General features: G+C 41.8%; 1 protein-coding gene across 1 annotated transcript; it reads right to left on the reverse strand.

The window, feature by feature from the left end:
* Positions 1 to 701: 701 nt before the first annotated feature.
* On the reverse strand, positions 702 to 25,103 carry LOC131259880 (autophagy protein 5). Its single transcript, XM_058261490.1, has 6 exons — positions 24,874 to 25,103; positions 24,706 to 24,805; positions 24,411 to 24,641; positions 24,245 to 24,342; positions 21,636 to 21,741; positions 702 to 1,603 (listed from the first exon to the last, which is right to left on the reverse strand). The coding sequence occupies exons 1-6, from the start codon at positions 25,021 to 25,023 to the stop codon at positions 1,485 to 1,487; spliced, it is 804 nt and encodes a 267-aa protein (XP_058117473.1). The 5' UTR covers positions 25,024 to 25,103; the 3' UTR covers positions 702 to 1,484.
* Positions 25,104 to 25,648: the final 545 nt, after the last annotated feature.

A 25,648-nucleotide genomic window follows, 5' to 3' on the forward strand; every position in this document is an offset into this window, starting at 1 on the left:
ATTGAAGCCAACAATTTAAATCTGTTCTGCTTTGTCACAAGGTAACTCTACTGAAGGACGGCGCTGAACAATGAAATAAAACCCATTTATAATGTCTAGTTCATAAAATTAATTAGTTATTTAAGGTCTTAGTGTTAAGGTTAAAAAAATAATCCAACCAAAAACAGAGAGTATTCAAATAATATTCGAAAGCATTAATATTACATGTTGGAATTGAAAATAGCTCGTTGACTAGAAAACGTCACAAGTAAAAAATAATTAATATAAAATGACTGGCCAGAATTGTTTTTTTTTTTTCTATTTGAATAAGGGTCATCAACACTTGGGAAGTATATTTCAACTCGATAAACTTTCGAAGCGTGTGCCCCAAGCCAAGAAGTTCGGAAGCTGCTAAAATTCTCACCAACTTGCAAAACATTCCGGCAAACTGCTCATCAGTGGCCTCCCCGGGTGGTCTCCATTCGGGAGTTGTTTGACTTTGAGCTTTTTTTCTTGCACATTTAATCCACTCATTCTCGCGCATGTGTGCGCTATTTACAAGAAATGTTTATTGCGGCACTTCCTTTGCATAATTCGGTCGGGAGTTCAGACCACCGCCAGTGGACGGTCAATTTCGGTTTGAAGTTGGCCCACGAAGCTGCATGCAGTGTTTGGGTTAACCGATGATGGCGGGAGTAAAAACGCATCCGAATAAAGTAAAGGTAACTAGCCACGTACGCACATATTGTACCTTTGTTTTTTTTATTATGACAACATTAATGGTGCTTCACTTGCCCGTGTCGCTGGATGAACAGAGTTATGGCGCGAAGAAGAGAAACGATAATCGTATAATTAGACATAAATGTCAAGCAAGCAAAGCAGGCGGTGGCGGCGGCGGCGGCGGCAACGGAGGCAACGGCGAGCATTCACGACCATGAATCATGCGGCATGGACGCGAGAAAGGGCGAGGGAATGAGAAAAGGGGGACCGCTCCTTTTGCTGCAAGCCTTATCTGTCCCCATCGTGCCCGGTTCATCATCGGTGTGGTGTGTCTGTATGTACGTGGTGTTTCTTCTTCTCTTCTCGTGTTTGTCACCGGGAAGGAACGACGTACCCCGCGGTGGCGCTGCGAGATGATAGAGCTCATTTAGGCTGGCCAGAGCGTCGAGTTTGGATAGGCTGGTCGGTTCCACCGTGTCTGCGGTCGACTTTGGGTACGCTCGCAGCATCCGTGAACGGCGCGCGTGGGAATGAATATGACGCCAATGCGTCCAAATGAACCGTGTGTGCTGTACGCGATCGTCGATCGACTCAGCCGGACGATCGTGGTTCATTTCGCGAGTCGATCGAGGGCACGATGGAGTACAGAGCGAGAGAGAGAGAGAGAGAGAGAGAGAGAGAGAGTGAATGACAGATGAGGGGGGACCCGAGGGGATGGCATGAGATGGGAAAGAACGATGGTGATGGTGATCTTGCTTGGCTTGACTTGACCTCGCGCCCAAGCCCTAGGCCGTGGTGTAGGCCAGACAGAGATGCAGGAAATTGTCCGGATAGCTGAGGTGCTCCGAGAGCCACTGGAGTGGAGTCGTTTCGGGAACGGTGACGCCATGGGTCCGTGCTTCTACTGCAGATAGGAACGAGGAAGAAAAGAAAGAGACGAAGACAGAATGAATGTCAGTTTTTTTTTCTTCTATCTATAACATCAAATAAGGCAAAACATCATCCCCACAAGAGCCTCCGCCTCACATCCCCTTTATCATTTCCTTCTCGACAGAACGCTATCTCTTCCAATTAGGATCTCGATGGAGACGATGGAACGACTCTTAGGAACATTGTGCCCGGAATGGAAGTGGAGCGGAAAAAAGGGTACAGAAAAACACATAAAAACTAAAATCAAACGATCAAAATATGATCCGAATATGGAGCCATAACCGGTTTAAGACAATGTACTGTGGAAAATTTTTCCATTCCTCCTGGATGGGTAAACATGTTTTCGACCCTGTGCCGGATACCAACGGTCGCTACAAGCATTCCTTTCTGGGACCAAAAAGAAAAAAAAATAAAAAGCAACAGCTCACGCTCTTCTTGAGAGCGTCCCATGTTCACGAAGTTGCTCATAATCGTTATCAACCGCAGAAAAATCAAGCAGTTTTGGTTTGTTTACAATGTCTCTCATCAAGTGAAGATTAATATTTTGGTTCAATTTGCCTGAGTTATATAAGCGATCCGCGGTCGGTTTGAGATAATTATTTAACGATACCAATACCATCTTGGGTTTTGTTATTGGGGATCGAACCCCTTTGGATACCGTATTGAATACTGTAATACCGAAAAAAAACGATGAATAAAAGAAATAATTTTTGAAAATTGTTAACAACGATTCTAAATCAATAAGATGAAATAATTAAAATTGAAGTAACAAAATAATAAAAAAATGAAATACGATCACATTTATCATTTGTTTTGACACCATTGCCGGTCTATAAAAAGAAGACAACAGTTGGATGGATACACTCATCTTTGATGGAAACCATGAGATGTTGGAAATGGATTCATCTAAGAATAAAAGAATATTGATTGTATAGCAGAAGCTTGAGAACAGAATGTTGAATAGAGAAAACAGGAACAGAAACTGCATGTGTCAATATCATGTTAGTCACATTCAAGTTTTAATAATATATACTTCGAACATGAGCAAAAAGAAATAAATATAAATATAACATACTTCTGATCCTTCTTTGTTAAGAAGTAAATAAAGAGAGAGTAAATGGTACGATAGGCATCCTTCCAGGCACCTTCAGTACCAATCTATTTTCAGTACCTTTTCGAAGTACAATAATTGTTGATAAAATTTGTTTAGAAAATTTATTAAATCGACCGTATCAAGGGAGTAATGTTTGTTATTACTACAGGATTTATATTTAATTTTTTATTTGTTTTTGTCGTAACAACATTGTATAACTCATGAAAGCTGGCTATCAAATATGATATGATCAACAAGTTTAGTAATTTGGTGAAAACACAAAAATCAAACCGACAAAACTGTTTAAATGCAGGCTGAAACAAGATTCAAATATGTTTATCCTTGCGATAATCAAAGAATTACTTCGAAAGAAAGAAAATCCAAACCTCCTCTTGAACGAAAGCAGTACAACGGCATCGGCAAGAGTCCTGGGTGCCCTTTGTTCCATTATTCCGTCCCTCGTCTTAACGATAATCGCCATCAACCATCAACACCACCCAGCGTTACGATAAAGATTATGGTTTCGGAAGAAATACGCCATCTCGGGCCCATCTTGGGCGCATCTTGAAGTCAAACCGGAGCCAAACAACCCCAAGATGGGTTCCGAGAAGTTCTTAATTAGTTATTTGGTTTATTAAATAGTTCTCGGCCCGGGTATGGGCATCTCCTTGCCGACCAGGGAGCCCCCGGAGGGGATACGCACTTTCTGTCGCCCCTCAGTCTCCGGTCGGCGGGTTTTGCTTTGGTGCCTTTTGAAATTGGATTTTGAAACATTCCGGGGTTGTTTTTTTTCTCCTCTCTTCGCCTTTATGTGGCGTTACGTGGTAAAACCCTGGAAGAGGCTAGAACTAACAGGCTCCATGCGTCGCTCTCTCGTACACTATTTACATTCTCTTTTTACCATCGACGAAGCCTTGGAACGCCAGCATCTCGCTTCTTCTTCTTCTTCTGCTGGACATAAACGGTTCAAGAAAAGTCATCCTCCGTGGTTTGATGTTTGTCAAGAGTTTGAGAAATTCTGAGTATGTGACGCCGGGTGTGAATGAGGGACACCAAACCGGTCTCCAATTCTAGTTCTATCTGAGGATCGAGACTATCGAGAAAAAAACTACATCGAGAGGGATTAGGAATTCAGTAAAAAAAAATACAATCGAAACGACGATCGAGCCTCCCTCCCATAGGGTGAGTCAGGAAACGAGGGTCTCTTAGGTGAAAAGATGGTTTGAATGTGATTTTACCACAAGCAAACGCAGTGCGCCAAGCTATTGGGGCAAGAAGCGAAGAAAGCGAGAGACCTTCAAAAAGATAGAAAAGAGATACGACGTACATGGAGACGTCGAGGAGCCGGTGTTGCCTACTGCGGACCTTTTTTTTCTACAGTTCTTCTGTGATCGAACGCATACGACGGTTGACTCGATGCTAGTGCCAAACTCAAGCCCATCCGTTTGCTTCCAGCGTATCCCCAGAACTTGTTAATTACGCGTCTAATCCTGTGCTCGAAGCCTTGCCACAACTCTCGGCTCAAGTTTAGGCGTGTTCAGCTGCATCCTCCAAACCAGAGCAAGAATAGAGGCACGGTTCGTTCTTGTGCCTACGTTTTTCTTTGATGGATCTTTATTCTCCACCCAACCGCCTTCGACGGACAATGAGAATCATTCAAAATAATCTGACATTTCCATCTCATCTCGATGCTCGATCGTTCCCCACACGCCTTTTGCATCATCGCGTACATCGCTTCACTCCTTGTGGCCCCTTTTTTTTTTTTTTGGCTGTGACGTTTCTGTGGCTCATTCTCAAAACCGCCGAATCCCGTTGCCAGCGATCCTGCCAGTCGGGGCGGCGTTTTGGGGCATTCTTGTTTGTTCCACTCCTTCCTTCGGTCCATCTACAGTTGCAAAGTGGCGCATATTATTTTTAGCTTCTCATCATCATCATCATCATCATCATCATCAGCATAGTCGTCTTTTACCACGCTGGTTTACTTTAATTTCCTCACCTCATCCATTTTTTTCTTTTCGCATCTCTGTTTTCTTCTTCGGAACCGATGCTTTTTACTCTTCTTCATATGCCCCATTCCCTTCGCAAGGCAACTTCTGAGTTATTTCTATTATTATTTTTTAATTCGTTAGAAGTTTTTCAAGGCTCTCCTTTGCCAGGGCCGGCTGTAGCAGCGGGTGCTGCCCTTTTTTTTCGGTGGAGCAGAAATTGAAAAATTCCATTCACCGATGGAATTTCCAGCCTTCGGGTTGCCGTTTTTTGTCGGAACGTTCGCGAAGAGGAATTCGGTGCCGCCGACAATTCCGAACTGGATCAGTTTGATCCTTCGGTTCGGGTTGTTTTTGGTTTATCACAGCCAAGAACCTACACAACCATCCGACGGATAAGGTAAGCAAAGAGTGAGGAAAAAGTAATTTAATAAAAACGGATAATTTAGAGCAGAGGGAATTTTAAAATTCAATGCTTGATGAGGTTTATGAATTTGGTTATAATATTGCAATTTACAGTTGAAGAATTGTTAAATAGTTGAAGTTAAATAAGTTGAATAGGTGTTGAAAGCAGCAAAACAGGTCCTGCGTGCAGAATACTGCCTGCTTGTGACAGTTTGCGTTTGAATGGAAGAACAATTCTGTTTTGTGGCAGACGAAATACTATGGACATGATAGAATTGATCCAGCCGTTCTGCTATTTTCTACTTCTAATTTGAGGTTTGAAAAATAGGACACTACGTGAACGCCGCTGCAGGAATAACATAAGCGTTTCGATTAAACCAACGCTATCTGAGATGTTGAGCAAGGATTTAGTACCTTAACTCAATGCTTTCTAAAGCCAAGACCAGCCGAGACACCACCATCTGCTTTTATCATCACCAACGTTTGAGCCCAGAATGCCTTTATCGTTCGGGTGCTAATGTGCTGACGCCATTACAGTGCGAATTGAGTAATCGTAATTGATCCATAAATTTGGTTGAGTTTGGTTTGCCCGAAAAATTATTGCTTTTCAAGGATACCAAACTACAAACGTCAAGCAGAGTTTTAATCCAACAAAGTTGTAAAATACGCTGTTGGATATACTGCGTCAGATATGGAAGAGTCAGAATAAAGAATTAAGCTCGATTACGATACGTCTATTGAACAGTTTGTTGCCCTGTCTTTCGACGATTTTGCTTTAAAATGACAGACTAAGGTATTTGGTAATTTATGCAATAATAATGTTGGTATAGTTCAACAAAGATATGCAGAACGTTATGATAAGGGATTGGAAAAAAACAAATTCCAATCAAAGAATTCGAAACTTTGCACACCACCAAGCGTCTCTGTCCTCTATAATTTGTTTTCAACTATTAAAAATCAAACCATTCACGGAAAACCTCTCAGTTGTGCGTTGAACAAAACCCTGAAAATAACTTAAGGAATTCACCATTCATCTCTTCGACTGTCACAGAATGTGATGGAAATTTCTACAAAAAGATATCGTTCACGTTCAAGTTAAAAAGAGGAAACAAAACGAAACCATTCACAGCTGAAGCAGTCAGTCCGGAGCCAACGCAGGAGGAGACTCCGACGCTTCCGGGGGTGGGTGTGTGCTGGGATGTGTGTCGAAGATAATTGTTTTCCTCCTTAAATTATCTTTCCCGCCAAAGTACGTCATTCCGAGACCAATGACCACTCGAGTAGCACAGTTTTCTGGGAAAACCACAATACCCCGGGGCGTTTCACCAGTCCCCCCACCCTCGTTACTCTTTTCCCACCCAGGGTGGTAATGACCCGTGGTCACTGAGGGCGTTTAAAAATAAAAATAACATCGCTCTTCTCGGTCGCCCCGCGAAGGTGGAAGAAATATCGTCAACACCCGAACCCAGTGTAACGCCGGTGGTCACCTGAAGCCACATTGTCTACCGCGACCTGGGAGTAGTCGACCGGTAGAACCGTTTTGCCAGCCATCGTGACAGATGGCACGTCCCATCGGTCGGACGGATGGAACGTCTCCAACGCGTTGTAGCCAATGCGTTCCAAAGGGATACAAAAACAACACCAACCGGATACAAGGACAATCGTAGGTCGGCTTCCTGTTGGCCTAGGCCGTGATGATAGTTTCGTCGTGTCCCAACAGGACAAGGAGGCTCGTCCACCCATCCGCAAAGTCGATGAGCCTGAGGAAATCGTTGCATCGAAAGCGGTGGAGCTCATGATCGATCCATTCTCGTGACTGCTGCCTTGGCTTCCGAACGAGAATGTGGCGAGATGCGACGAGCCGGCCGGAGTAACCGACCGCTGCAGTGTACACACACTTCTGCCACTTGACGTACGTCAAATCGTTGACCGGTTTTGTCGAAAGACGGTGGCGATAGATGTTTGTCGCGCGGGAGATGATCTATTTTCAAAAAACGCGGCGTCTTCTTTCATCCCCACCTCTTATCTCACTTTCTTCATCTCCCCCCCACAGGGTGGTGGAATTCACTACAGGCCTCAATTTGTCTGCAATGTGCCATCCCGAACCTGTCGCAAAAGTTTGGCTCCCTCGGCTTCGTTGTCCTTTTCATAGTTTTTGTGTTTTCTTTTCTTATCTTTTTGCAAACCCTTGGGCTTCGGTTGGGTGGGTGGGTGTGTCTTCTCGTCCGTGCCCGTCACCACTCCCTTCCTTCGTTAGCCATTGCACATGCTCGACAAAAGTAGCAACGAAAAAAAAAACAAAACCCTAAAGGATATTTTTGGTGCCGAGATTGAGTCACCGTTTCACTGGCACACCGTCGGGGGGCTTGGAGAGGAGAGAAGACGGCGTGAGGCGAAAAGGAATTTCAGCGACACAAGCACATCAGCGCACATCAAGATGTCACACGCTGCCGCTGGTGCGCAAACGAATTCCTTTCCGATTGCAATAACAGTTGCCAAAATAAAGTGAACGTTCTCAATGTTTCCCGCTTACAACTGGTACAGCTAAGTTTTCACTACTAAGATTTTCCGCTTGTATTTTTTCTCTATCCACTCACTTCCTCCCATCCCCCCCACCCATCTGCTTATGTCGGCTTTTCTCACGGTATTTCAATCGTATCGGTTACCCTAACAGAAGTTGCATGATGCAAGCGCACTGCAACATGTCATCTGACGAAAAAATACAAGCAGAAAACCCATAGTTCGGCCCTTGTTGATAGGCAATTTGAAAAGTCTTAGGAATAGTGTGGTTGGGAGAAGTGAGTTTTGAACAGGTAAATCTAAAATATAGACGCTTATTGTTCGACACGACATTAACACGTTTTCCTCATTCAAATAAAATTGCAATTGATACATTTCTTTTTAATCGGACGTAGTTACCATTTATTGAACCATATTTTGTCAGTAACAACTTCAAAATGTAAAGAAATGATTAAATTATAAAGTAAATGATCACGTTAGTGCAGGATTCTCACAAAAATCAATGGAAGAATTATTTTACATGATTATCACAAAGCAAAGGGGGAAAATGGTATGACAATGCAGAAAAACTACCTCAACCTAAACATTTCCATTGCCAACAAACATTTTTAATTGAAACAGTGTGTTGCTTTTTGTTGCTAGTTTTTGCCACAATGTTGGTCACTTTGAAAATGTGTCCTTTAAAATGTGAACATTGATAGATTGATTGATTTATTTTGATTTGTTCGCAACTTGAAAGATCGGTTCAGCGGATTTACGTACTTGTCATGCACAGGAAGAGGATAATTAATAGAATTGCACATGTTTTGATCCTCAAAACCGAAAACAACATCATTTTCTGTTATTAGTTACAGGATTTAGTTGTCACGTGAAAACGTAGCTTCGTTGCAGGTATTCGAACTAGAATCGCTGAAATATTCATTATAATTATCTTAAATATTAACAAAATAATGTGATAGTGTGTACAAACCATCCTTTTTTAAGAAAATATTATTTCACATTTTTTGACAGTGATGTTTGACTTCATTTTTGTGACCAAATTTAACAACTCTATTTAAAACACCGCGACAGCCGAGCGGTAGTTTAAAATCGGCCCATGAGCGCCGAGGCTCACCACCTCGACGGCGTGGGTTCGAATCCCAACCGAGACCGGACCCTCCCCTGTACGAGAGGATTGACTATCCACGTACAACAGGGAAACAAGTCTCGTAAGCCCTTAACGGGCAGGCATGACCAAGAGGTCGTTACGCCAAGAAGAAGAAGATTTAAAACACCAACCAAAAAAAGGAAACAAACATGGGTCAAAGTAAATTGGATAAAATAAGATCGTATAATTACATCCTTATTTTTAATAAGAAAATTCGAGTGCAAACCGAATGAATCAAAACTCTATGGTTGCCGACCCAAAACGTCATAATTGTTTGCGGCCCATGTGGAAATGTTTGGCTGTGCCTCACATGTTGCATGTTCTAGCAAACTATCAACCAAGAGGTAAGCATCTCCCAAGGCGCCTGCGCATAGCGCACATCGATCCTTGCAAGGATGTCTCTCGCTCTTGGGCTGCCGGCATGTGGTTGAAAACGAAACAACCGTCCGACGATCGACCGGATTTGCACTTAGTGGCCTATTTAGCGCCCTCCCTACCTTCCCCACTCTGACAGCTATTTTTTACCTCCGCGAAAAGCATTATCGGTTGCCAAGAAGATTGTTGAACGCCTTTTCTTCCACACCCTCTCGAGGGTAAAACAAAATCAAATAAAATAAAAACCCATCGTAACCACAGCCGATGCGAACGAGCCGCCAGTACAGTGATGAACAATCGGAAATTGTTTATGCGTTACACCAAGAAAAATATATGAAGAGCAACGGGTGATGTCTGTAGCAATTGCTAATATTCAATTTCAATTTTCCAATAAACACTGATCAACGAAACTTTGATGTCAAAATCATCGACATAATTAAAAAGTAGTCTTCCTTTCACGTAAAAACGTCGTAGTGGTATGCATTGCATTGTAGGGCGTTTTTGACCTGACTTTGCCTGCTCGAATGTTTTCTTCAGTGTTGGGTTTTTTTTTGTTTTCTCAACTTTCGTTGACGTTTTGGTGTACGTCAAAGCGGCAAAGAACAAAGTAAGATCACCCTGCGATGGGGATTGTCAGAGAAAAGGCCTTTCTTCCTCCCGTTGTTTCTTCTCCTTCTTTGTTGTTGCGGTGGGTTCCGAATGGTGCCAAAGCTTACCATCAAAGGTATGCAAAGCAAAAAGAAGGTAAAAAGTGTCGCAGAGTGTAGATCCACTTCCAATCGATCCGCTTGCATTCGCGAACCGCTAAGTGCCCGGTGATGATTGACGATCGAGCGCCGGTGTTTCGTTTATTTTCACAATTTGCGCCAAATTGCGCCATCGGCCGTCGCTGCACCCGATGCCACGCGTACACCGCCCGTCTCCATGCCGGCTCTGCCCTACCCGTTTCCTTGTTTTCAGCTTCCACCACCTAAACGAGGGCCGACGTGTTCAACGGCACGCAATCCGCGCGGAGGCGCTTTCTTCGGCCGCCAAAGACGAAACCGACCGACCGTTGGTGCGGCGTTAGGTTTGCGTTTTTTTTTCCTTGTTTTTGTTTCACGCCGTACGACGTTCTGGCTTCTCCTAGGCGACACGATGGCTAATCTCTTCCTAGTTCGCAAAACCTCGGTGCGGTCGGCTTCGAGCTTGGGCCGATTAGGTCATTGTTTTATTTCGTACGCATGATGTCAGACCATCGAAATGCTGCGCTGTGGCCCACGGTGAGAGGGGGGAGGTTCAGGTTGGTGGCGCTGACGACACTGATTACCGGGCAAACGTACAAAACAACCCAACCAACCATCTTATAACCAGCGTCCTGCAACCGGCGACCTTTAGCGCACGATACCGGAATTGTTCGACACTGTCGGCGATAAGACGCATCCCGGCCTCACCCCACCCTAATGGCGCCAATGGCTTTTCTGATAAGGGCTGGTGGGTCGTGGTTGGCCATAAAGTCGGAACCGACAAAGCGCGCTCCAAAGTGCAGCGGGTATATGATAACGTCCCCCTCCACGTCCGCCGGCAGGTCGTTCCGGTCCTCTCCAGAGTTGCTGAGCAAAACAATGCTGCAACTACCGGACAGCGTTACGCGGAATCTATTGCTTATCACTTGTTGGTTGAAGGTGCTCACATGTTTTAACGTGTCTGGGATCCACTCGTGTAAGCGATTTCGAGAAACGAGATTGCAATCTCGTGGTGGAACGGTACGCGCTGAGCATTTACGTCATGCTAATGATGTAATTGATCGATCGATCAAGCCCGAACTAATTTCCAATTACAATTCAAAACACGAAGCAACCCACAAAAAAAAATGGTGACACTGTAAATAATTCCAAATCAAAAATAAGCATTAGAAGAAAATATTACAAAAAGGTTGCTTGCTTAAAATCTTGTGTAGGGTTCAAATACTTAAACAACGTATTGCTTCCTCCTTTCACTGCTACTGAGTCAGATGGTGTTTATCAATGTTGTCTTCTGTTACTGAAACATACAATAAAAACGGAGGTTATTTTTAACCGTTGATGTGATCATATGTTGCTACGTACGGTTGTTTCTTGTTTGTAACGCATTTGATGTGGCCGCTTCGTTTTGAAACAAGAAAAGTGTGCGTCGATCGATAAGAACGGAAAGTAAAAAGTAGCAACGTGGATGATACTTGAGATCATCACAACACTTTGCCGGCACGGAAAAACACACACACACACACTAGAGCTCCTTCACTGACGTGAGGCTGGTTATCAGCGCTAAGGTGGTTTCAATTAAAGCACATGAGATAATCTACCGTGCGCAATGATTGATAAGGCCCCGGGAGGAAGATGACGTTATCGTGAGGCGGGCAGGCTTGCGGCCGAGCGGCGGTTTCGGTTCGATGATAAAAGGAATCGTTACTAGATTACCCCCGCTGAATCACGTGATAATGTTTAGCAAGTGCGCGAGCAGCGACGACCAAACACTTGCCCGGTGACGCTTATGTAAGGCTTGTAGTGCACAACTGTTGCCGTTTTGTTAACACCAGCCGAAAGAGCTGCAGTATTTTACCGCCTCTAAATTATTCTCACAGAATCGCGAAAATTTGCTTTGATCTTTGTACAGCGTGCACGAAATGGGGCAGTAAAACGAATTATTTACGGCGTTTCACGGTTATTGTCACGGAAAGTATCTCTTGGTGAATCTCGGACGAACCGCAAAAAAACATGTGTAATGCGATCGAGTGCTTACGTGCAAACAAATAATTCCTGCAGAGCCTTAATTATTGTAGGAATATTCGTTCCTCGGACACAAATTGAAATAACTTTGTATTTTGCCCTGTTTGCTTCAAATCATTGGCACAGAACTTGAACTCGTGGTTATGATAAAAATGTATCATGATTATGTTAGAATTTAAATAGTGACATTATTTTTAACATCTACTTCGCTTTTTCAAATCTATTCCTCATTTTGGAAACGTAAAATAAGGCCTGAATTTTTGTTTCATAAATTGTGTTTGGGTTCTGTTCTGGACTATTTGCGAAAAATAAAAATTTTAAAAATTTAATCGTATGCTAATGACCGCACTTTTGATCTGTCATCTCCGATTTGACTCAGCACAGACTTGTCGTAAACGGTTTTCGACACTTTTGAACGGTTTTACAGGTTTTTTGAAAACTTTCGATGTTTGCCGCAGCTTTAACATGTTTTCTCAAGTGTGCCTTCGTTAGCGCCCAAAATATCTCAATTGGTCTGGTCTTGGTCGACTCATCGTCGAGCTGATGAATGATGATTGGCGGCACAGCAGCTTGTCGTACAGCTTCCGGGCCCGATGTTTAATGCATGCAGCCTAATTTGCACTCCGTTACGATTTCTTTTGGATTTTGTACGATTTTAAATTCAATCTTGCCTTGTCTCATTGGACGTTACTTTTTGACGTACCCATTTGTTGAGCCACATCGCGAATGGAACTTTCCTATTTTTGCTTGAATGCTTTTGCTCTTTCCCGGTTCAACTGTTGGTCGATAGGACCAGATTTTTGATCACTTTTCGTCGTATCCTCGAAGCTGGACTCCTCCCGAAACTTTTGGATGGCGGTTCGTACGGCTCCGATACTCACACCTAGCGATTTCGCTAATTGCCTTAGCGAAATGTTAGGAGTCAAACACCATTTGTGCATAACGCTTTTTCGCTTTTTGATGGAAATGCCACGCATTTTAACAGAAACGGTTGAAAAAAATAATTTCGATGCACTATCTAGTAGGTTTGAATGTGAACAATCAAACACCCGAAGAATGAACTGTTTGGCGTCATCCGTTTTCCAGAAACGTAATTTAGAAATCGTGCTTATACTTTCGGGGACATCCTTTATGCATAACAATTCGAAATATACTAATTTGAGATTAAATTCATATAACTTTTTACGACCTTGTGTTGTGTGGGCTTTGCCAAATCCCAAACAAAATTTTTATACTGATCCATCCAGACTCAATCCAGATAACTCGATCCAATATTTGAAGTAGATAATAAAGTTTTGATTACTCGCTAGTAAACAACCAAGTGTTAAATTGACTACGAATTATTTACAAGGAAAATATCTTAATAATCATAGTACAAGGTAACGACCGATAAATGAATGCCAATTCGAAATATTAACGGTTGCGATAAACACTTGGTTATGTTACCATGATACTACGTATAAAAGAGATATGCAGAACGTTTCAAAGTCTCGGGTTTAGGTTTGAAAAATGAATGCCTGCCTAGAATGCGACCAGAACGGTACCTTTTCCCAAGCACCGTATAATTACAGGCAACGCTTAGAGCCAATCCTTTTCTTTCAAATGGCATTAATTTCTTATACACAACAGAAAAATTCTTGCCCCCCACACGGCGTTTTCTCAAGACGCTTCTTCGGGCACTCCTTGAAACCGTTCGCCCGATTTTCGACAAAAGAAATCTTCGGCTCGGTGAAAAAGCTACAATGCACATGTGCATACCGATTTGTGCATTGTTGGCAATAACAATAATTTATGCAAATTTTTCTGCTCGTGAAAGATTCTCCTAAGCACCTACCGGCACCGTGTGCACCGGCATTCCGGGGCTGCCAGGCCGAGCCTGACCGTGAGAGTGAAGCAAGCTCATGAATGGCAGGTAGGAAACCTGCACATACACACCTTGCAGCGCCGTGGACTTCTTCGGATTGGGTGAGAAGTCGGACCGGGACGGCCTGCGAGGCGATTTGCATTTTTTATGTGTCTTATCCTTCCACGCAGGTTCATCTCATTTATGAAAGACGTCTTATAGGCTCGCAACGTGTGGGCAGGTTGGAAAAAAAAGATTGCTATACGAGAGGGCGAGCTAAGGTTCCGTTTCGCCCTAAAACCCAACGGTATGCCATGCCGGGACGAGATGCGCCAAACACCTACAGCACTACGCAGTGCTGCACAGCTTAAATTGCAGGGTAATAAAAACCACCAGCCGCCCAACTAATGTTTGACCATTTTTCGGCCCTTTTTTTCTGTTAGTCGGAAGATGAAACTCTGTCGAACGAACTCCGTAAGGACCAAAGAAATGCACCGACTACATCCTTGCAGCGTACAGCATACATACAGATCTTTCGAAAGATGAAGAATACCTCCCGTAGGATGCGCCGGTGTTCCTTTTTTCCCCCATTCCAGCTTGGTGCACCGTTCCGCTTTGGCGTTATTTATTCATTTACGACGGTAATAAAATATTCACACCTCTCTGAATAAACAACCAGGCCAGCATCTGCGGGGCGCACGGGTATCTCCGGGTAGATGTCGGACAGGCAAAAGAGATTTAGCTTTCTGCCGACTCCACTCTAACTGTTCGAAGGACGAAAAGCCGAAGACACGAAATAAAATCCAAGACCATGCCACACGAAAGGCACATCCAACCAAAGCACCCATCTGGAGATCCTCTGGAGACGCACCAGCTTCTCCGAAAGAGCAGGATCTGCGGGCTCTTTTGTTTTACCCCTGGTCCAAGAAAAAGGATCCGATCGGGCCTCTGTTTGCTAAAATGGTTCTCCCGTCCGGCGGTACCTGCTCCTAAGAAAACAGTGCACGGCTAAGAAAATATTTAACCTCTAACACCTCGATCGGACCCGTTGGGAGGCGAAGGTTGCCTGGTTTGCATACACCGGCACATAGCGGCAGGTTCGATGATTAAATGCAGAAACACAACAATCGTCAAGGTGTCAACGCCAAACAAGTGCCAGCCCGCACCTCCAGATGGTGACCGAGGAGAGCCGGGCCTGGGAGAGGGCTGTAAATGTTCAACAGCTGCACTTTTCGTCATGGGAAAATTGATTTATTGTACCCACTTCCATGAAGTACTGGCAAGAATTGCGATCATGAGCTTCGGTAGATACCTTAGCATTAAAATGTATGTACAGAAAACAATTACTATGCCTGTGACACTTATTATTTAATCTGTTTTTTTCTGGATATCAATGTATTGTCCCAATGATTAACCACATATTGTGTAATGTAGTATAAGATTTTGAGCACAGAATAAAATTTAAGAAAAAGGTTGCGAGTTAAATCAAAGGAATAGGTTATGTTATTATTGTAAGAATGTTATATTTATAGTGTTTCATTATTCTTTTATCAACATGAGAACAGACACGTAGAAAACGAATAATCAAATTTGGGTTGAAAAACCATTGACTTTCATGTGTTATAGAAAATATGTTCATCTCATATAAAATAATTTGTCTAAACTAACTTGTATGTCTTAAATTCAATTAATGCCAACTGAATCGATAAATTATATATACTGTATGTTTGCAATTAACCTTTCCACATTACCAACAAAATGTCTGTAAGATATATTATTTTTTCTATTTTTTTTGTGTTTTTAGCATCGTATTACGTGACCGAGACTAACACCTGCGATATAAGCTAGGTTAAAGTAAACCACTTCGCTACCGTTTATGCGTGCCATGTATTTCTAGCGAACAGCATAGGTGGATTACATTATTTATTTTACGTACAAATACAAATAAATATGGAAAATGCTAATTCCCGCAGCATTGCACCACCGATTTCAATGGCAATGCAGTTGACTGAGTTTCTTTGCGGTTATACCAGCAAAACTCAGTCTCAATCTACGCAAATTAGATTTACAGACCGTTAAAAATACAACTCTTTCGTTTGGGGATGAAGATTTTTTAAAAATGAACGATACAAATGTGTCGGAATGCTCGATTTTCTTCTATCATGATTTATGGCTCGCGGTTAAGCAAAAATAGATGCTGAAGGTCTTGTTACAGTGTTTCGAATCAGATGATTGAACACTTCAAACACTTGGGTGGAATGTTTGCAAGATCAGTAAAGCACACCTAGCGTGATATAAGACTATTTGAATCGATAAATCCCTTTAGATAACAACGAATAACTTTGTCACGCTAAACAATATGGAAAGCGATAAGAAAATTATTGTTTGGCTAGGAAAGAAACAATCTGAAACTCAAGAACGACGAGGGGTTTAATTAAAGGCTTTTTTCATTCGATTACCACAGTGGATATATTTTTTTCGTATGTGACGAATGACGAACTTACGTTGTCATAATTTTGTCCCATAGCCGACACCACAACGAGCTGGTAAAAATGCGACGAATACAGCTGAACGGAAACATTCTTCGTTTGCATGATCTTTCCTCCCCTTTCCGGCCGAAGGTTCATTAATTACCAACTGCTGTGCCGGGAGTGGAAATGTTTTGCACAAACGAACATTGGCCGTTAATAACTGAGGTGATGTGTGGCGATTCGCGCAACTATTCGCTAGGAAGTGGACGGTTGGCGACATTGGCTATTTTCGCGAGCTGGCGTGGAATACCGAGCACCGCACGTAACCGGCACACTTGGCATCCGGGGAATGCAGCCCACAAACCGGACGATTCGTGGTGTTTGGCAAACGTGCGCACTACGAAATTTATGCGTTTGTTTGCCTATCGAAGAATGCCTGCCACCGAAAAATGTGTATTAATTGAATTCACACAGCGCTCGAACGGAAACCTATTGTGCTTCATCCATCTTCATTCTTCGTTGGTCGACTGTCAACGGTCGGAATGTCTTCCGCCGTGCGAGCTAGGGATGGCTGGGACAGGGGACTCAATTCGCCCATCGGCGGTGGAAGGAATCGCGTCCCAGAGCACCACACCGGAATGTATCGGTAGCAGTTGCAGCATATTGCGTTGTTTGCTCGCATAAATCAGCCCCGGTATGAACGGTAGCTCACGTCATCTATCCATCGACAAATGTACGTACATACGGACCGAATGCATGTGCCATCCGACCGGCGACCGGCTAATTGATAGATGACGCTTTCGAGTCACCCTTGTTGCGCGGTGTATTGCACCAACTACCGAACCGGCCGGACGATCGGTACGCGCCGTATCTTATCGGTCCGGCTGCGCACAGGGTGTCTCAAATGGATCGCTGCTCGGTCCGACAGCAGCGCAGGAGCAAATTAATAAACAAACAAACAATCTCCCACCCCGCGAGCCAAAGAAGAAAAGAAACCGTCCCCACCCCAGACGATGGGGGGCCGCTCGATTTCGGAGGGCAGTGGCTTACTGCCGATTGGGTTGGGTTTGTTTTTGCACCACCCCTAAGCGCTTCCCCTTCTCGAATTCGAAGTAAAAATCGTAGAAAAAACAACCGAAATTCGCTGGCGTAGTGCGGAATTGATGCCATCTCGTTTGTGCAATCGACCCGAAGAGTAAACAAAGCCACGATCGCGACGGACCACGATGAACCAACCAAACACCCGCCCGCCATTCGTGCATCCGATCCGAGCTAGGGATGCGGGACGAAACGGCGAAGCACGCGACCTGGCCGTTTTATCGGGGTTTGGGGGAGCTAGGTTAGGGGCCGGGAGGGTGCGGCACACCTGACACTTGTGACAGGTGACGACCGATGATAGTCCCGTGGACCTGAAATGTCACACATCGTACTCCTTGGTGCGGGCTGGCAGGAGGGAGATGGATGGGGGATATCCGTGGACAAATTTTTCGCTAATTGATCGTACGTGAGCGTACTGGTAACGAAATTATATTCCTTCTGGCGGTGGACCCTCAAGGTGTATCATTTGCGATTGGTTGGCAGTAAAACCTACGGCAGGGAGCAGAGAAAAGAAAGGTTAACCGTGAAAGAGGAGGGCACATATCCATATACCACCGAACAAACGAACCGAACCGAAGCTTCCAAAAACCGGTGGCCCACGGAATGGCGATCCAAGCAGAGCCGCTTGCCTGCTCGTTTCTTGCCGAACGCGGTGGGTCCCACGGAATGGTAATGAAGTTGTTTTGATTGAACGATTCCGCGATCAATTATTTCGTTTGCTTTGATTGCTTATCGATTTCCACTGTTTACACAAGATCGGAAACAGTTGAATCATGTGATTCGATCAGCGGAAAAATGGCAAAATCGATCGGGGTGTTTGAGTGATGGCAGCCGTAGGTTGACAGGCTGACGAATCTCCAGCCATTTGGACCCGGGTTTTTGGGGGAAATCATCAGGAAGCGGTACGCCTTTTCCACCTGTTTACCCACACTCTTGACAGGGCGATACATTAGCCGGTATGCAAACAAAGCGGTTGGGAAATTTATTGCTCCACCTGCATTCATGTCCATTACATATTTAACCATGAAAAATCCACTGCTCATAGTGGGGGGTATATCAGCTAGACTCATTAATTAATAATAATTTGAAATGTCCAAATAACCAATATACATTAGAGTGGCCACTCCCGTGGTACACTTGAGGCACATTTAATCATTGGATATGCATTCGGTGTAGGTTATAAAGAGACACTGATAATATACTTCACTAGGTACCACATATTCAAAAGACACAGCTCTTTTCCTAGAATGATACTACACTAAGAAGAATGGTATACCTTAGAGTGCAATTGTGCTAAAATGGTACAAAAAATTAGAAAGAGCAACAATGTTTTATCAACAAATGTATGTGTTCCACAAAAACTAACTAGTAGTATTTCATATTTCTAAATGGAACGGATTATATAAAAATATTGGATGCGAATATGGGAGATCTCAGTAGACGGTGACACAGATAGAACCCATCTTAAAAGTTAACGAATTTATGTTAAAGTCCATTCAAAATGCCTAGTTGTACAAAATACTGCATCGAAATCATCTAGCAAATGTTGCAGACAGAACTGCTTTGGCTGAACTGAAATGGCTTACAATTTAAGCTAAAAAATGTAGCTAAGACATCTTTTAGCGTGCAGAAACTAATGCAAACAAATTAACGAACAGGTGAGCGGTAATGCCAATGATTTGTGTAGATCATAAATCTTTCGTTAAATTTTGGTTACCAACAAAACTTCCATCTAATTTTGTTTTTCATGTTTCATCATTGTATGCAAATCACTGGATCTACTCTAGGCATTAAGTAGAAACCAAAACTAACTTCAAATATTTTGAGTTTAAAGTAACATTAAAGGTTAGTACGCTCATTTGAGTAGCTTTAGTGAAAGATTAGATCTATTAGATCAGTGGCGAATCAGTGCGCGGATTGACCGGCTGCGGGGGCCCCGAGCATGCAAAGGGCTTGTTATCTGCAAGGTAAAGTTGGTAAGATTTAAACTTAAACAAATATACTATAGAATGAATCAATCTTCTTTAATAATCGAAAGGTAATAAATTGGAACGGCGTCACTCTTACAATTGTAGGATATTTTACTGTATCCGATAAAATGAATTGTTACAAAGCATCACGAAATAATAAAAGGATGGTCCGCTATATAATCAGAGTTGAAGAACAACAGATGGAAAATGTCTAATCAATTGGAAACAAATATGTATTTGCTTCAAAACTACAAGATTTTGGCACATATCAAGCATAAGACTAAAATAATGCATAGAAAAACTGAAACAGTTTCATCTATCAGATATTCAGCAATGCATTTTTCACATACCCTGTTACATGTTGCCATACATTGGAAAAAGCTACATTCAGCTACCATTCTACATAAAAATCGTTATTCCTTCACTAACGAGGTGTTTAAACGAATACTTTATGCGGGTCTTAATGGGGGAAGTAAAATTACCCGGTTGACAGAAATTTAATTTTTTGCTGCTATCATCTAGCTACAGCAAGAGTTCCAGCAATATGCCATGGAAAAACTTGCTTTAACTACATGACAGCTGTAAAAAATTTAAATTTTTGTCAACCGGGTATATAATTTTTCTACTCTCTTAATTGAATAAGCATTGTTAGAAAAAATTGATAAAATCAAACTTTGAGGATTCCGCCAGAAAACTTAATGATTGTAGGATTATATATACTGTAATAGCTAGCATAGATTTTGTTGAAAAGCATATAAACAAGACAAAAGTTGATAATATTTTAAGGTATTGCGTAGGGGGCCTGTTCATTTTACCGCTTAGGACCCCGAAGAATGTAAATCCGCCACTATATAATATTTACAGGTATTGATATTAGGACACGAATGGTAGTTTTGTGAGATGTCACACGATCACATGTCACAAACGTTCTTCAAGCGTGAACTTTTCACCTAAGCAGATGCATTGGAATCGACCTAATTGGCTATAAACATTCGTATATCTATTGCTTGGACATGCGACGGGCACTACGACACTACAGCAGGACTGCAATGAGGCAGAAAAGGAAGCTCTATGTTTTGCGAACGCCGAGCGTGTAGTTAAGCAATCGGCTTGTGAACCAATCGCGAAATTTCGGTGATCGCCAAATAATTTGCATACACCACAGACGCCGTAACCCAACAAATCGGATCGCTTTGATTCGTCCGCGTTGGTTGGTGCGATTTCGCGATCGCGCATTCGTCTACGAAATCCTCCACTCGATGTCTGATTTCCTGCAACTTGCCACGAAACAACAGACAGATTGGTTGCTAATCGTATGTGTCGCCGATCTGCTACATTGAGCTCAAACGAAGCGAAGAGGTGGACCGAAATCAAAATATTGAAATTAAAAAAGAAAAACATAACTTACACAGTGGAGATATAATCGGCGCTCGTTAGTAATATTAATGAGTGGCGAGTCAAAGCCCCAGCTCGGCCCCGGGCAATCGTGTTCCGCCCCGGTCCTCGATATGGACCGAGGGTGAAAAATTGAACATCATTTAGCTTTCCGGCCGGGAGTGATTGAAATTCGTAAATAAACTATCAAATTCAGTAACCAAGGATCGCTTTTTTCGGACAAATGAGTAGCGGATGCTTCGGTCACGAAGTGACACCATGTGACAAGTGTGAGAAAATATCCCACTCGTTTGCATTCCGCTTCGCACTTCCCGGGAACAGATGCGTACAAAGTTCGATGAAGGATGCGCTAAATTTTGCGTCTCCTAACTGTCTCTGGGATATGTGTTCCCTCCAGGGTCCAAGCAAAAGGTCCCAGTCGGAGATGCATAAGCAGCGCTAGACAGAATTTGTTTGACCCTCGTACGAAGCTTGTGACATGCTTTCAAACAAATTAGCAATGAACCGGATCCTCTACCTGTTACTGATGTTTGGGTAGCCCTGGGCACAAGGACAATCGTATCTGAATGCTACGTAAGTTGCTCTCGATCGTTAGCTGCTGGTTGGCGGTAATTTTGCCTTTTTTATTGCCTCTACAATGTGTTGCGATCTGGACTGAAGGCAGACAGACTTGTACGGTGCAAGCACAATAGCACCCTTGGTACAATCCTCAGGCTATGGAAATGCGGAAAGATCGCCAGCTTCACGATCCCTTCGACACTAGGGGCCACTGTATTTGATGCCCGGTTGAATAAGGACATCGAGTCACAATGATGAAGAAAGGAAGGATAATGTAAAGCGCATTGTTAGTGCGCATTTCATGGTTGGATGCATAAAGCATGCAATCACGCAGGAGCAGATACAAGAGAAAAGCGATGTCTGAGAAGGAAAAAGGTAACGAAAGCGAACAAGACCTACCTGCTTTCTTAACAGGTGTTGAAAAATCGTCCAATAAATCCTGTAACGTACGCTTTTGGCCGTTCGTTGTGCTAGGTGCGACTAGTTTTTGCTGGTATGTTCCATCCTACCGGCGAGAGGAAATAAGTGGCATTATAGAACATAAAGTGCTTGCAATAAAATTGTTCTACGAATACTTATTTTTTAAGCAGTGTTACTAACGGTATGAATAATTTCAAAATATCTAAAATCGTTGTTACTTTGCACGTGAACTGTTCTTTGATAACAATCTATATAAGACATACAATTTATCAATGGGAAGTTTGGGTAGTGGTGAAGCGTTCATTTTTTTTATTTAGTAGTTTTATGTATAAATAACGAATAAAGCTAGTAGCTTATCTTCAATATTTTATTGGCAATTAACTTTAACGGGTTTCTTTTCTGATTGTATTATAATTTGATTCATGTATACTGCCCATACTCGCATACCAGTCCCATTTGACTTTTCATCACTTTTGAGTTAGCCCCATGACTAATGTTTATTTTCATTATATATTTTCAAAAAAATATCTCAAAGTTGCCATTTAGTGGATGCAAATGTGAAAAAATACCAAATTGACTGCATCCCACATTAAAAGTACCCACATAACAGTCCCATATATGATTTCTTTTGAGAAATTAAAGAAAAGTCATAGTTATTGAAACTTGAACAATTTTGTAATGTAAAGTATTTTAAATAATCAACAAATGGTTGTAATTCGAATGTTTTTAACGAATTAGACACCGTTAAAGTGCAAATATCCGTATGAAATGAAAACCCGAACATCGATGACGTGCAAGGTAAACAAAGTGTGCTTTAGGATGGGACTGATATGCGAGTACTTTCCCATATGGTTTATTTTCACCATTTTAGAATTAAAAACATTTATTTAACATGAAATGCCGTTCTCACCGAAATGTGTATGTTACAATACAAAAGATGTGATTAACAAATCATAGATTTTGTATCACTAATAACAGCAAAACGTAATCTTATGTAAAAAATGTCAATCGCTATTTTCTCAATATGATGATTTTTGAAATATGATTCTCAATATGATGAAATTATCATCAATTTTCTCAATATGATGAAATGGCACTCATATGCGAGTATAGGCAGTAGTATAGGCATAGTTCCATACAACTCACAAAACATCCAAAAATTTTCATACATTCTATTGCTTTTACTTGTTATGACTTATTGTGATAAGTATCAGATAAAAACTAATAAGTATGAAATGCAACGATGAGAGAGCAATCGGTTGGCCACCGTCATTGTATGTTGCGCCCGGGTTTTGAAACCTGAAGGATATAGGAATGAACAGTTTGTTTGTAGCATGTCTAACATCATTTAGTCACCCTTTATCTTCGAAAAAATATCGCTAAAACTTATTAGTGGTACAGTACACCCCGCACAGCATCGTTAAACTTCGGTACCGAATCGATAATTTGTGCAGCTGTGTACATCATATCATATCATTATATCAAGTGTATCTTTAAACATCATTAGAAATTTGTCGGACTGAAGGTTTTAGTTTTTCATGCATAATCTGCTTATATAAAAATCGAAATAAACCGGTGTAAAAACTAACAATTCGCTAAAGAAGTTCAAAAATTAACTAACGATGCCTAAGGGTTTTCCTGTGCGCTAATCAGGTTTGACAATTTGTTTTCAAAGCTTAAAGGTACATTCAACATGATTAATATTTATACAAAACCAAACCCAAACAAAACTGATCGTTTCGACACATTTACGGATTGAATAACATGTTTCACACTTGCTAAAACCTTTTTTTTTGTAGATAGCATAAGAACCTTCTAGAGCTGTAAAATTTATTTAAATACGCAAAATCGCAAAAATTATGTTTTATTATTTGTTCAAAGTTACTTATAAATTTGTCACGCACTTGAAGTTTAATAAAAAAAAACCAATGAAAATTAGAATCGAAGATATTACAGATAAAAATGACTGACATAGGAAAAGGGATTTTTTTTTAAATTTGACACATTTAAAAAATATAAAACCGTCCACATTGGAAATCACCCACCTTTATGTAAGGAAAGTAAAAACCTACTATAAAAACTAAAAACTATAACTAGCAAGTTTGCCGGCAGTTTGTGCTGAGCTCACTTAAAGCTCAAACATTCTTTTCATTCTAGGCGTGTAGTTGTTTTCTATTGAATTATGATAACACTCGCCACTAGTATTCGTCCCACCATTTGAGAGGAAGTTTGAGGTTGTGTATTAGCTTTGAACAAAAGTCGTCTGTTTGTGATTTTGTTTGAATTGTACGTTTTCTACATCAATTACGATAAATATATAAACGATGAATTGTTGTCGCCAAGGAGGAATGGTTTTGAGATTATTTCGCTACATCTGAATTCGAAATTGGAAGGGTTGAAAAACAAAACATTTTTTAAAGTCCGGTTTTATGTTTTTAGTTCCACTGAAGTAATAGTTAGTTGCTTAATGAATTCCCCAAACAATTGCAAATGAAAATATAGTTTGTGCGTTAAGCGTTCCACAAACATAATTTAGGATTATCATTTGAAAGTAAACGTAATCTTACTTATATAAGCGAAATGCTTACCTCGGCATAACATCGTACTGGAATGTGTTTGAATCCATCCTGGTCTGGAATGGGTTCCATTAATCGCCTGTTCACTGCCCAGAACTGGTCAAACTTATCTAAAACATATATTGTACAGTTAGAAAGAGCACTCAACAATATAATGTCGATAAGGTTATTTTCCTACCATTAACTAATCCTAGCCACAACTGATTGTGATCTTTCTTTTGCATTGCGGAAACCACTTGACCACGGTGTTTGAGAACGTCGGCTTCCTTAAGACTAGACATGAAGTGAGCTTCGACAACTTCTCTGCTGAGACATGGAATAAGAATATCTTCAGGAAATTTGGAAAAGTGCACCGTAACGTCCCATGGCAGCGATCCGTCGGTGCCAACGAGTAAATCATACAAAACACCTGTAATGAAATCGACTTATTTGACAATCTTTATCATCTATTGACGTAAAATGTTTACACCCACCTATGGGATAATGCCATTTTAGGGGAGTGCCATTGCTGTCCATCCACATTTCACCATCTTGCAGTTCGTTCGATACGAATCGAAGAAAATGCTTCCTCACCTAGCGAAGATAATAAATAGCGAAAGTTCGGTATGTTATCAACATAAACAACCTTTCCGTTCACTTACTTTATCGGTGACGAGGGGAAAATAGCTCAGTCGGGGAATAAGCAGAAAAAACTCTTCCGGTTCCACATCGGTTTCGTCTGCTGATAACTTAAAATGTACGGGTATTTTTCCCTCCCAAATTTCTCGCAAAATCTCACGATCGTTCGCCATGCTGATGAACAACTAAAGATGATGCTGATTGCTTTAATTCATGTAAAATTTTATGGAGACAGCAAGAAATTTATAATCACTAAACCACACTCTGTTGAAGTTATTTGTTTTGTTTTGATCATTGATTGATGTTGCCAACTAGAGTAGAAAAAAAAACACGCACCCAGTTAGTCCGTTCCTTGTTATGATGTCGGATCCAGTTCTCTTTGCAGAGAAATCCTTTCCCGGTTGACGGAAATTCAAATTTTCTGCTGCTGTCATGTACTTCCAGCAAGAGTCCCAGCAACCTCCCAGCAAGTCAAAATTTGACGGATCGCCCATGTATTGCCGCACACATTTGCATTGGTTTGCTTGGTGGTGTGCGTGAGGCTAGCTCGCGTGTAGGTGTGTGTGTATGGCATATTCTATGAATGTGATATTTTCTTCTACCCGCAGAATGCTGCGGTGAAATCAAAACATTTGCTTTTTGAGAATTAAGTCATCGGAATTTTATTATTCGGATATTTGCGATCATGCTGTTTTCTGACTTACCAGTGTAGAGATCCAGCCTCTGCAGTGGACTTGCCGTCTCAGAAAGATCAAATTCTTATTAGAATATGCGATCCACCTCATGCATCATTCGACG

Source organism: Anopheles coustani, chromosome 3 (genome assembly GCF_943734705.1).
Source record: "Anopheles coustani chromosome 3, idAnoCousDA_361_x.2, whole genome shotgun sequence".
NCBI lineage: Eukaryota > Metazoa > Arthropoda > Insecta > Diptera > Culicidae > Anopheles > Anopheles coustani.